Genomic DNA, 13,386 nt, shown 5'->3' with positions numbered 1-13,386 from the left:
ATACTGTGTGCTGAGCCATGTATCTAATCCTCTCCTGTGTTGCTGTCTGCTGAGCCCTGTATCTAATCCTCTCCTGTGTTGCTGTCTGCTGAGCCGTGTATCTAATCCTCTCCTGTGTTTGTCTGCTGAGTCGTGTATCTAATCCTCTCCTGTGTTACTGTCTGCTGAGCCGTGTATCTAATCCTCTCCTGTGTTGCTGTCTGCTGAGCCGTGTATCTAATCCAAACCTTTGTTGCTGTCTGCTGAGCCGTGTATCTAATCCTATCCTGTGTTGCTGTCTGCTGAGCCGTGCATCTAATCCTATCCTGTGTGATACTCTCTGCTGAGCCGTGTATCCTATCCTGTGTGATACTGGGCTGTGTATCTAATCCTATCCTGTGTGTTACGTCTGCTGAGCCATGTATTATGTGAGAACTATATGTCGACACTATGTGAGAACTATATGACAGTATTATGTGTGAACTAGAGTGAGTGCAACAAAATTAATAAAGGAGATGGGGAAACTACAATACCCAGAGAGAAAAAACACAAAAATTGAGCTTGGTTTGAGTTGATACACATGCAGCATATAAATGCATGTTGATATTGGCCATAAAACATAAAACCTACAAAAGAAAAAGTGAGCAAAAACCCAGCTGTAACTAAATAAGTAAAAGCAAAAGTGCATCTAAATAATACAGAGTTTTTAGTAATACTGTTTTTGATAGAAAGTAGCATGAAAGCCATCCCACCACGACAAGGTAACTGTTCGGGATAGTCCTACACTGTCTAATATTAAAAACCTTGCCTTGTGTCAAAGTTGACATCAATGTGTGAACAAGGGCAGACAAAAGGACTGGGTCCCAAACAGTAGACACCAGTCTGGGGAAGAAGCCTTATATACAATTTCCAGCTCAGGAGAGGGAGGCCACACCCGGGCTTGCACAGAATGCAAAAATACAATACCCAGAGAGATTAGCAAAATCAGGATTATTTAGTCTAGAAAAAAGACGACTGAGGGGCGATCTAATAACCATGTAAAAGTATATAAGGGGACAAAACAAATATCTCTCCGAGGATCTGTTAATACCAAGGAAGATGACGGTCACAAGGGGGCATTCTCTGCTACTGGAGGAGAGAAGGTTTTTCCACCATCATAGATGAGGATTCTTTACTGTTAGGGCAGTGAGAATCTGGGATTCCTTGCCTGAGGAGATGGTGATGGCAAACTCAGTCGAGAGGTTCAAGAGAGGCCTGGATGTCTTCCTGGAGCGTAACAATATTGTATCTTACAGTGATTAGGTTCTGCAGTAGATTTAGGGATTTATAGTGACGTAATATAGGCTGAACTGGATAGACAAATGTCTTTTTTCGGCCTTGCTAATTATGTGGCGGTATTATGTGTGAACACTATGGCAGAAAGAGACCCCATTGTAGGGTGGTTCTGGCTGAGCACCTACACGGGTCTGGGGTAATATAGGAGGCAGCGCCGCAGTATGACCTACAGTTAGGCGCAGTCATGGGAGGGTTGGTGAGGCAGCTGAAGAGAAGGGTCTCATTTTTATTGTTACTATATGGCTACATTTCCCCCCAGCCTGCTTCCCAGCGTCACCCCAGACTGCGCCTGTCGCCTCGCTTTCACACATCGCCAGGACAGGATGGAGAAAACAGGATCTGAGGAGGGGAATGGGGTCATTAGATGCAAAGTCAGGATCAGAACAGGCCATCAATCAGCAGAAATGTTTCCTGGATTTCTGTGGAGCAGACAAGCAGACGGTCCATCCATGTGTATAAAACACAGCGCTCTATGTACAATCCCTGGCTGCTCCGCTCACTGAACAGGGTGCCCCCCCCATAGACCAGCACACTACACTCCTGAAATACTCTGTGCTTCTGTCACCCTGCTCCCACCACCATATATGTCCCAGAATTCTTGCTGCCTGCCATACTCTGTGACTGTTTACTTGTCAGTATAACTTTGCAGTCACCAACAAAAAGGCTGCTCACTGTGTTCCTAAATGTCATCCTCTCTTATCCCTTAGTAAACACCCAGAAGGGGAGGGGAGGAGTGACATCACACCCATGTCATCAGACTCAGCCCATATCTACTGCAGGGCAGTAATGTGAGCTAGTTGTACACTAGGTTTTTGTCAAATTTCAGTAGCTGCTCCCCCTAGTGTTTAAAAGTGGAAATACCTATCCTTTTTAAAATTATTTTTCATATTTTACTAAATTATAAGCAAATGATATTTTTTAAGAAAATGTAAATATTAATTCTTTACATTTTTTCTATTGCTGGGAAAAAATTTTTTTCATGGTTCCTTCCCTTTAAAACCGGGGTTTTCTTTGTGAGCTCTGAAGAACAGATGCAATTAGGAGGGGCATTCCTTTGTATGAGTCTCTTGCGGTTCGTTGAAAAATGGGGTTGTGTTTTTTTCTGTGGTCAAAAGAGGTATTTCATTGGGGTCTGACCTTCTTTACCAAAACACAGAAAGCCCTAGGAAAACTTTTACAACAGGTTGTATGGAGGATAACAACCTGGGTGTATATATCTCCTCTGCGTGTGTAGCTCAGTTTTTTCTTACCCGTGGAAGTGGTTATTGGTCTGAAAACTGAGAAAAAAAATCTATCCTCTTACATAGTGGGGTGGTCGCCAACATGATAGATACTCAGTTCTCATGGGACCTTGATCTTGCGTGTAGGACTCTGGTGAAGCCCATCCCCATATGTGCAATTAACTCTGCAACTCTCCGTCAGGGAAATTTTACGCAAATAGTGCATAATGTGAACCTGCGCATAGGGGCTCTTCACAGGGAGCTCCTTTCTTGTTATATCTTGGAAGGTCTCTCTACTATTGTGTTAGGCTTTTCTTGGCTAACTGTGCATAATCCGGTTATTGACTGGCTGTCCAGAGAAATAGTCAAATTGAGTGATTTCTGCAAAAATTATTGCCTAGGTACCATCATTTCTACTGTTTCCACTATACCCTCTTTTCTGCGTGATTTTGTGGATGTGTTTTCACAAAAGAGGTGCCAGGAACTGCCCCCCCCCCACCGTGTGAATGATTGCCCTGAAATCTTGCTCCCTAAGGGAAAATTACCCAGAACCAGATTATACAATCTGTCTGGCCCTGAAAGGTAAGCCATGAAGGATTACATCTCTTAGAGTCTTGCTAAAGGTCCCGTTACATTTAGAGATGCACCAGCGATCCCGACAACGATACGACCCGGTCAGGATCACTGGTGCATCGCTAAATGGTCGCTAGTGAGCTGCCATACAGGCAGATCTCACCAGCGACACAGCGATGCTCGGCGGTTGTTACTTACCTGTCACACGCGGATATGATGACGACTTCCGCATGTGTCACTCGTCGGCGCCAGCAGGACGCAAGCGAGAAGAAAATGGCCCAGGGCGTTCTCACGCAATCAGCGATATACAGCGGGGGGGGGCGTTCGGAAGTAAATGTCACTTGTAGCGAGATCGCTAGCGATATTGCTGTTGCGTCACAAAATCGGTGACTCTTTAGCGATATCGCTAACGATATCACTGTGTGTAAAAGGCCCTTAAGGGTCATATTAGACGCTTCTCTTCACCGGTAGCTGTGGGGTGATTCTTTTTTGTTAAAAAGAAACATAAGGGCATTTGTCTCTGTTTATATTTTCGTGAGATAAATCAGATTACTATCCGGGGCCCTTATCCTCTCCCACTCATTCCCGATTTATTCAGATTGTTGGAGCAAAATGGTTCTCTAAGCTGGAACTCAGAGGAGCCTGTAGTCTGATTAGGATCAAGGAGAGGAGTGAGTGGAAGACAGCCAGAAGGGCTTTATGAAAAGTTGTCATGCCCTTTGGTTTGACTAATGCCTCGCCATTTTCCAACATTTCGTTAACGACATTTTTTGTCAACTTGAGGATACATTTCTAGTGGTGTATCTTGCCGATATTGTAATATCTTCACCTGATCTCAAGTCACATCAGGTATACGTCCAGCAGGTGTTACAGGTTTTACGAGATAATCAACTGCTGTGTCTACAGCAGGTTTCCGGATAGACCCTGATGAGGTCTGTTCAATTCTGGAATGGGATCTGCCAGAAAATCTGAAAGCGTTGCAATGCTTTTTTGGAGTTTGCTAACTGCTATCGTAAGTTTATAAAAAATTCTTGTCGATTGTCAAACCCCTCAATGACATGAAAGGTATGGACTTCTCAAGGTGGTCCGACTGCGCCGTCCAGGCATTTTCTTCTTTGAAGAAATGCTTTTCCACTGCTCCTGAACTCCTTCAAACCAATGTTTAATAATCATTTATTGTTGAGGTTGATGCATCTGAGGCGGGGGTCGGGGCTTTGTTGTCTCACGGGTCCATCCCCTGGTAAGTGGCACCCATGTGACTTCTTTTCTTACAAAAATAACCTTAGTTGAAAGGAACTATGATGTAGGCAATAGGGAACTTTTTGCCACGGTTGTCAGGTCCGGACCTCAGTGTGAATGATTTTGTATGGCTGTCTAGCAGAAATATTAAACTGAAAATTCCTTCCTGGAAATTAGGTCCTACATTCATTGGTCCTTACAACATGGTCACCATAATTAATGATAATAATCTTTATTTTTCTATAGCGCTAACATACTCCGCAGCGCTTTACAGTTTGCACACATTATCGGTAACCCTGTGGTCTTTCGTCTTGAGCTTCCTCTAACTCTTAAAAGCCACATTGTTTTCCACAGGTGATTGCTCAAAAAATATAAAGCGCCTGTGGAGCCGTCACCCTTTCTGCCGCCACTGATTGTAGTTGAAGGTAATTTGAACTTCCCGGTGGCAAAATTGTGGATTTTCGTATGGTTGGCCGCTCTTTACAATACTTAGACTGCTCATGAACATACCGCTTCCAGTGCACTATGTGGGTATCAGCATCTGAGGTTAATTCCAGAAAAATAATTCCGTCCTTCCCTAGCTCTTTTGATAGATTGGTATATAGGCATAGGAAATATCAACATGTGTGGGGTCAGTGGTGTGGCTCCAATGTTACTATGCTATCATCTTGTGAATTAGTGGATTCCATTAATGAATTGATAGGATGATTGCTTTCGCCTAACTAAAAATGGTGTCTTTGTTTAGCTGGAGTTGGACTGAATAAATATGTTACTGGTATTCTAAGTGATTTAGATGTGGCATGTTGTTTCCATGTCTCTGTAAATTGAATCAAATCTTTATAATCTGATTCTTGCCTTAATACATTTGTTGCTGTATATAGTATGTTACCTTTATATATTGTATTCGCTGTCTGTTACCATCCTAGATGGTTGATTGTTCTATTCAATATTTGTTTGATATACAGTATATGATGTGTTGTTGTTCTTTTCTCCTTGAATAAATCAAGTTTAAAAAAATATATTCATATTTATTTAAAAGGAACGAGTGATTGTGCGCCCTTAGGGCGCGCGCTGGGATTATGAACAACGCAATGGGGTGTAACCACGCATTAGTCTGACCTCGCAATGGGGTGTAACCACGCCGCAGACTGGCCTATGTGCAGACTAACAGCAAACACAAATACCTGGTGTACCTCTCCTGCCACTCCTACCTTGTGTATGAAAAAGCTCTGTAGTTAATTTTGTTCGGGTACAGTTTTTCGATATCCAAGAAGAAAGTGCACAGGTAGAGCTTATCCCATAGCTCTATTCCTAAGGGGAATGAACGGGTAGAACTATCTGATAGCGCTATCCCTCAATGTTCCTGAGTGCAAGCTATTTCACATGGTTGAGCGCACTTGGGATCTGCCCCCAAGGCCCTGCCCATGCCCAATGTTTGGTCCGTAGACCGCGGCTAGGAGTTAGTCCCGCTTTTGCTGCTTGTTGTCGTGCAGCATTAGATGTTCTACGTGATTCAGTCTTCATTTCCTTTTATCCGGCTTGCAGGAAGATGATATGATGCAGCACAGATGGTTTTAGTTGTCTTTCTGTCACCCTAGCCATAGTTGTTACCCTCTGGATATTATACGGGCATTTTGAAGGCCTGGGTATTTTCCCTTAGACAGATGGTGACACCTTCTCGGGAGATCTTTAAAGACAAACTCTGAGGAAAAGGAGAAAACACATTTATCAGACATCATTAGCACGTTCTATCTCTGTCATCTATTTTATATAATAATTTGGATTTTTCAATGTAACAAATCTATCAGAAACATTTTTTGTGCTTGTATGACCCTCACCTCAGTTACTCACCTGGAAATCAGTATAGTTAGTTATTTGGTGGATTATCAAGCCGACGAATCCCATCCACTCAGTTATCATGCCGGTCCTATCCACGATCTGCAGAAGGTAGAAGATAGAGGACGTTACTTTATGGCTGTACTCACCAGTGCATCTGCCATGGAATGAGATGGTAGGACGTCTTGTACACCAAGAGATAATGGTTTACCTTTACACCGGACACTAGTGAATTGTGCAAGATGGTGAAACATAAACTTACCGTCATACAGTAGCCACTACATAAGTGCTTGTAGTCGATGCACATACTTGCACCCACTGGAAGGACGTGTTAAGAAAAGTACCAAAATCCTATTATTATAGTGTTTCCTATAATAATGACTATGAAATAATGGTCACAGTGGAGCCCACCTTACACACCTAAACACACTGACTTATCTAGAAAAGGATACTTATCAGCAGAAAAACTATCGTCAGCAAAGTTGCTGCCAATCTAAAGTGGCACATGCACCGACTGCTGAAGGATCTCTTGTACAGGCACACAGATTGACATAAGTTGTAAATGGCAAGAAGACAAAAAGCCATTCCTGCGCCGATCCTGTGCGCTGTAGGATTGATTGTCACCTACAAGAAGAAATATATGACTGTCATCAATACGGTCATCATGGAGATCTGAGAACTTATGAGCAGGATCCGCCCCACTGTAATATACAGGACTCCAGGTTCTCACCACAGTATATAATCTACTGAACCTGAGATCCTGAGTATTACTGGAGACTTTATATAAAACCTAGTAACTTACCGAAAATAAAGCATTAACTATGTTCGCAATGCTCACAATCCATCCATCAATGACAAGGATTTTTTGGCAGATGATATATCGCTTCTCCGATGGCTCAGACTGAATAATCATGAACCTGTACTGGATGTAAGCGATGCCAGCTCCTGAAATAGACAAAGCAAGTTATCAACCAGATATTTCCATGCCACTATGATAGAAAACCTAATCTTAAGAATGCACCAATGAGCTGAAGAGGTTTAGAGATTTAATGGGGTTCTCTGGGCCTTTGATGGCCTATCCTTATATCAAATTGATGGATTATTGAAGGAGCGCCCACATATTTTTCATTGCTTACCAGGCACAGATCCTTACTTTTGATGAGAGTTGTGCCTGGTATTACAGCTGTGTCTCATTTACTTTACTAGGACTAAGATGCTGAAAGCTTTTGTACCATCAATTACCTCTGGCCAACATACAAAACAGTGAAATGGCAGCATGGCCACTTAAATCTGGTAAACAGCGGATTGTCACAGTCAGAACCCACTGATTTGATATTATGGGCTTTCAATCTTTTTGTCCCAGAGAATCTTTTGAATGTCATCTCTGAGCAAAGAATTGTGATATCGTCCTATACGATGCAGCATCTACTTACCAAGAATGGAATTAACCGTGAAAATGACCGTGTAGATCACAGATTCTGGGAATGCAACTCCCGTGTGACTGTCAAAGATAAGGAAAATATTGGGAGTAATTAGGACACAAGAGGAGTAATTGTCATGTGTAATCATCCTACATTATATATTCTGACCAGACACAAATTGAAGCAAAGTACATTAGAGGAAAGTTATTAAACTAAATGCAGTGAAAACATCAGATGATTGTTCGTTCAAGTTAGTTTTAAAAAGTTCAAGTTATTTCAATTTTCCCTTATTAAATATAGATATTAAGTAAATAAACATATTTTGTATTGCGCATAGCAAAGTCAAATATTTCAAAATATAAAATGAATCAAACCAATTTGTAAATACTGCAAAGAGAAAAGAATTGAAACTCCAGAAAAAGATAAAAAAAACAATAAAAGGCCTCATACGGCTAAATCAGTGAGAAATTTGTAACGTTCTGTGTCTCAACAATTAGCAACACAAATGGAGAAATTTTTGCACAACTAAACTAATAAAAAAAAAAATAGGACATGATTTTAATTACACAATGAATGGTGTAAAAACAAAACACAGAAAACTACAATAGCGCTTTTTTTCTCTCAGTATCAGTACACTTGAAAAAAAAAGTCTGTGTTCCTTTACATTTTATAGCAAAGTTAATGGTGTCCTTCAAAAATATGACAAAATCTGGCAATACACAATCGCTCAAAAGGCTGCAGCGGGAAGGGGTTAATAATTTACTAATTATAATGCATTAAGAACATTTCAGGAAATATAATATAATTAGAACATTCCATTACTGTAAGACAAAAACAATATAAAATTGTACTACAGAATCAGGAAACTTTCCCAGGACCCTCTTACCTGATGTACGGATATTTACTGTGCCCTGAGATTATAGTCAGACAGGCACAGACACAGATGCCCAATAGCGTCCACACGGTCCACAAGATCGGCAGAATTTCCAAACCTCGGATCTCCATGATGCAAAGAAAATTAAGTGGAAGCTTCTCTCTCTCCTTCTCCTCTCCTTCTTTTCTCTCTCCTTCTTCTCTCCTTCCTCTCGCTCTCCTTCTCTCGCTCTCTTTATTCTCTTGCTCTCCTTCTCTCGCTCTCCTTCTTCTCTCGCTCTCCTCCTTCTCTCGCTCTCACCTCTTTTTATCTCGTCGTAGATTATAAGGCCGAGTATTCTTAGAACCAGATGATGTCACAATGGTTTGTGATGTCATAGTTGATCACCTCATTGTTGCATCATCACTCAGGCAGTATGGATCTGATTGCTGCTTGGTAATGTAGAGGTTTTTCACACTTTCCATATTCTGTCACATATCCAGCACATTGTAGTGTAATAGCTCCTATTATTATATTCATGTAAAAGATTACATACTGTCACCAGATATTTTTTGAGAGGATTTTACGAGATTTGACTAATTTTAGCCAGCTTAAGCACAAAGTTTAACCCCTTCACGACCCAGCCTATTTTCACCTTCCTGACCCGGACAATTCTTACCATTCTGACCACTGTCACTTTATGAGGTCATAACTCTGGAACGCTTCAATGGATCCCACTGATTCTGAGTATGTTTTCTTGTGACATATTGTACTTTGTAATAGCAGTTAAATTTCTTCGATATGACTTGCATTTATTTGTGAAAAAAATGGAAATTTGGCGAAAATTTTGAAAATGTTGCAATTTTCCAACTTTTAATTTTTATGCCCTTAAATCAGAGAGTCAAATTGCACAAGACAGTTAATAAATAACATTTTCCACATGTCTACTTTACATCAGCACAATTTTGGAACCAAAGTTTTTTTTTGCAGGGAAGTTATAAGGGTTAAAATTTGACCAGCAATTTATCATTTTTTCAACAAATTTTACACCATTTTTTTAGAGACCACATAACATTTTAAGTGACTTTGTGGGGTGTACATGACAGAAAATACCCAAAAGTGACACCATTCTAAAAACTGCACCCCTCATAGTGCTCAAAACCACATTCAAGAAGTTTATTAACCCTTCAGGTGCTTCACATGAATTTTTGGAAAGTGTAAGGAAAAAAATGTTAATTTAGACCTAATTTTTTTTACTTTTGCAAGGGTAACAAGAGAAAATGGACCATATATTTTGTTGTGCAATTTCTCCTAAGCATGCCGATACCCCATATGTGGGGGAAATCTACTGTTTGGGTGCACGGCAGGGCTCAGAAGGGAAGGAGCGCCATTTGACTTTTTGAATGTAAAGTTTGATGGAATAATTAGCAGACGCCATGCCGTGTTTGAAGAGCCCCTGATGCGCCTAAACAGGGGAAACCCTCCACAAGTGACACCATTTTGGAATCTAGACCCTTTATGAAACTTATCTAGATGTGTATTGAGCACCTTAAACCGATAGGTGCTTCACAGAAGTTTATAGCGTAGAGCCGTGGAAATAAAAAAATCACATTTTTCCCAAATAAATCTTTTTAGCTCCATATTGTGCATTTTCATAAGGGTAACAGGAGAAATTACTTCATGCAATTTGTTCTGCAAATTCTCCTGAGTACACCGATACCACATATGGGTGGGATAACCACTGTTTCGGCGCACGGCAGGGATTTTTATTGCAAAAACTAGTTTTTGCATCACCATATTTTGAGAGCTACAATTTTTCCATATTTCGGCCGACAGAGTCATGTGAGGTCTTGTTTTTTGTGGTATGAGCTGACGTTTTTATTGGTACCTTTTTCGGGCACATGACGATTTTTGGAATTTTTTTTTTATACTGTTCCGCATGTGGTAAAATTGGTAAGGCAGCTTTATTCTTCGGGTCAGTACGATTACAGCAATACCTCATTTATATAATTTTTTTATGTTTTGTCGCTTTTACATAATAAAAACAATTTTATAGAAAAAATTATTTTTTTTGCATCGTTTTTTTCTGAGAGCTATAACTTTTTTATTTTTCTGCTGATGGAGCTGTATGGCAGCTTATTTTTTTCATGATAAGATGATGTTTTCAGCAGTACAATTTTTATTTACATCCGTCTTTTTGATCGCATGTTATTACACTTTTTTTCAACGGCAGGATGATAAAGCATTGCTTTCTGCCTTGTTTTTTCTTTATTTTTTTTACGGTGTTCACTGAAGGGGTTAACTAGTTGGACAGTTTTATAGAGCAGGTCATTTCGGATGCGGCAATTCCAAATATGTGTACTTTTATTGTTTTTTTATTTGCATAAATAAATGTATTTATTGGTAAAGTATTTAATTTTTTTTCTTTATTTGGGGATTTTTTTTAAATATTTTTACACATTATAATTTTTTTTTTCTTTATTACATTGTCCCAATATGAAATATAGGAAAAGGATAAGGGGAAGGTCAGCTCACCTAGTCTCAGTTACTGTCCATAGTTCCCATGTGCATGGAGCCGCTTGCATCACAGCGTTGTCAGAAACAAAGGCATGAGGAAATGATCTCCAGCGTTGGATCAATAGTTAAAATGTAAACATTTATTTGAAAAATTAAAACAAAATAAAGGAAATGTACACAAAATTAATGGATATAGGAGCAGATGGGGTCTCAGGTGGATTAAACCAACGCGTTTCGACCTAGCCGGTCTTATTCATGGTCATTTATATTTTTATTATTTTGTTAGTATTTTTTTAAATCCACCTTTGGCTTCCAACACTGCGTTAATCCTTCTGGACATGTTATTGATCAGATTCAAACATGTCTTGATGAAAATCAGATCCCAGGTCTCTTCTACACAACTTCTTTCCAAAGTTGGTGCATACTGGTTGACTCACTTGGGTATGTTTGCAGTTTGTTCTTCAACTCTACCCATAAGTGTTCGATTGGGGTGAGGTCCGGGCACTGTGGGGAACAACCCAGCACCTCTACTTCATTGTCATTTTACCATTTCTTCGCCAATCTCGATGTATGCTTTTTGTCATTGTCCTACTGGGATACTATGGCTTCATATTCAAAAACAAAGTACTGGAGTGTACAAAGTAGCTTGTCTTGTAGTATACTCACATGTAGCTCAGCATTGAGACCACCATTGATCCTGGTCAAGTATCCAATGCCTTTGACTATTGAACAACCCTATTGTCATGGTTAGGACATGGTTACTGTCCTGTTCTCACAGGGTTAACTTTTGCCGGCCTCTCTTTGGATCTGGGAGGGGTGTTTATACTCACTCCAAACTAGCATTCTCTGTCAGTTATACTGCTTTTCTGGTGTGCCTGACCCCTGGTGTGCGTGTACGCTGCGCTGCTTGTTTGCTTCCCGTGTATGACCCGGCTTGTTCATTCACTCTGTACTCTGTCTCTCATTTTGGTACCATTGTCTTTTCTGGTTCGGACCTCCTGGCTTGGCTATCATTACTCCGTTAGTTTACCCCTATTGTACCGCCTAATGCCCGTTCTGGTTTCTATTGCTACGTCCTGACTATCCATTCTGTCTAATCCTTTGTACTGTATTGCTATCTCGTACTTTGACCTCGGCTTGATCTGGCTTCTGTCTCTGTCTATGCCCCTTGGTAACATTGTCCTGTAGTTACCTTTCTAGGAGTTTCCCTGCAGCTCCTATGTTATGATGAGTCACCGAAGGAGGAAAAAACAAAATACTAGCTAAGTCCAGAAAAACCAGAGAGGTTGGCAGCTATCGGATTGCAGACCCCTGAAACTATCCACAACAACTAGCAGTAGCCGTGGGGGGTTCCTACGGTGCCCTAGACCCCTTGATCACAGCCGGAGAACTAAATAGCTTAAAGACAGAAAGGGGAAAAACTAAACTTCCCCAGAGCAGACCCCAAAGCAATAGGCAGCCCCCAACATATAATGACGGTGAAGCAAGATGAAAACACTAACACAGATAGAAAGATAGGTTGAGCAAATGATGGGGCCCAAGCTAACTAAATAGGACAGGATAGGAAAGCTGCTGTCTGCCATCCGCAAAAACCCTATCCAAAATGAGCCAACCGACTGATAAGAAAAACAGGCCCTGAAGTCGCTATGCTTCAAAAGACTATATCAGCACTCAGGTATATTCTGAAGACAGAGCAAAATATCAACAGATCAGAGACAAAAATGGAATTCAGCTCACCCCCGGTCGGGGATGGCAGAACTCCCAAAAAACAAGGCAAAACAAAAACAAAACTGAAGAGTACAAAGCAGAGCAGAAAAACTTAGCTTTGAGACGCAGGAATCAGACTGGCCTCCAAGAATCCAGAAGGATCACCAGCAAGGCAGAAGGGCGTCGGCTGCCTTATATCCAGTCATCAATTCCAGCCACCCAGTCATCATCTAGCTGCCCAGGTGTTTGGTAATCAGCCTCACTACCTTCCTTCACCAGTGGAGGGAGTTCATCAGACCTCAATGGTGAAGGGAAAAATGAACTCACAACATCCTAGCTCCGTGGAGCTTAGGCCACGCCCCCAGCAGTCACGTGATTCAGGTCCTGGAGCATGCATTGTCACCACTGCTGTCCGCTCCGCAGGTATCTTTGTGCACAGTCTTTGCACTCAGGACATGCGCTCTGGCTCAGTGAGCAAGTGCAGTGCGGTGTTCCTGACATTATAACTGACCATTTCAGTTTTTTTTCCTCTGAAGAGAAAGAAAAATAAAGTGTGTGTTATCCTCATGGATCCCATACAAGTCTTGGCTGATCAGGTCAAGCACCTGACCCAAATGTTCCATAAACTCAATGTGGAACAGCGCACGATGGCCCATACCCAGCAACAGTTGGTGGTTACTGTGCAGGGGGCTGTCGATGCAGGGGC

The 13,386-nt window shown here is 41.1% G+C and overlaps 1 protein-coding gene across 1 annotated transcript; it reads right to left on the bottom strand.

The window, feature by feature from the left end:
* Positions 1-5,967: 5,967 nt before the first annotated feature.
* LOC141063598 (DNA damage-regulated autophagy modulator protein 1-like) lies at positions 5,968-8,854 on the bottom strand. Its single transcript, XM_073557727.1, has 7 exons — positions 8,778-8,854; positions 7,616-7,683; positions 6,985-7,127; positions 6,694-6,806; positions 6,332-6,407; positions 6,198-6,284; positions 5,968-6,048 (listed from the first exon to the last, which is right to left on the bottom strand). Exons 1-7 carry the CDS (start codon positions 8,852-8,854, stop codon positions 5,968-5,970), a joined length of 645 nt encoding a protein of 214 aa, XP_073413828.1.
* Positions 8,855-13,386: the final 4,532 nt, after the last annotated feature.

Source organism: Dendrobates tinctorius, unplaced genomic scaffold, assembly GCF_039654945.1.
Source record: "Dendrobates tinctorius isolate UK_male_01 unplaced genomic scaffold, ASM3965494v1 ptg000250l, whole genome shotgun sequence".
In the NCBI taxonomy this organism is placed as follows: domain Eukaryota; kingdom Metazoa; phylum Chordata; class Amphibia; order Anura; family Dendrobatidae; genus Dendrobates; species Dendrobates tinctorius.
Note: the sequence above shows the minus strand (reverse complement) of the source record. Positions and strands in the feature narration are given on the sequence as shown.

Bases quoted from the DNA above. Each gene is read 5' to 3' on its own strand.
- LOC141063598 (XM_073557727.1), bottom strand. From the start codon at position 8,854: ATGACATCACAAACCATTGTGACATCATCTGGTTCTAAGAATACTCGG. The intron at 6,285-6,331 runs GTGAGTACAGCC...TACCTTCTGCAG, and splicing joins ATTCCATGGCAGATGCACTG to ATCGTGGATAGGACCGGCAT. The intron at 6,049-6,197 runs GTGAGTAACTGA...CCTTTTCCTCAG, and splicing joins CTAACTATACTGATTTCCAG to AGTTTGTCTTTAAAGATCTC.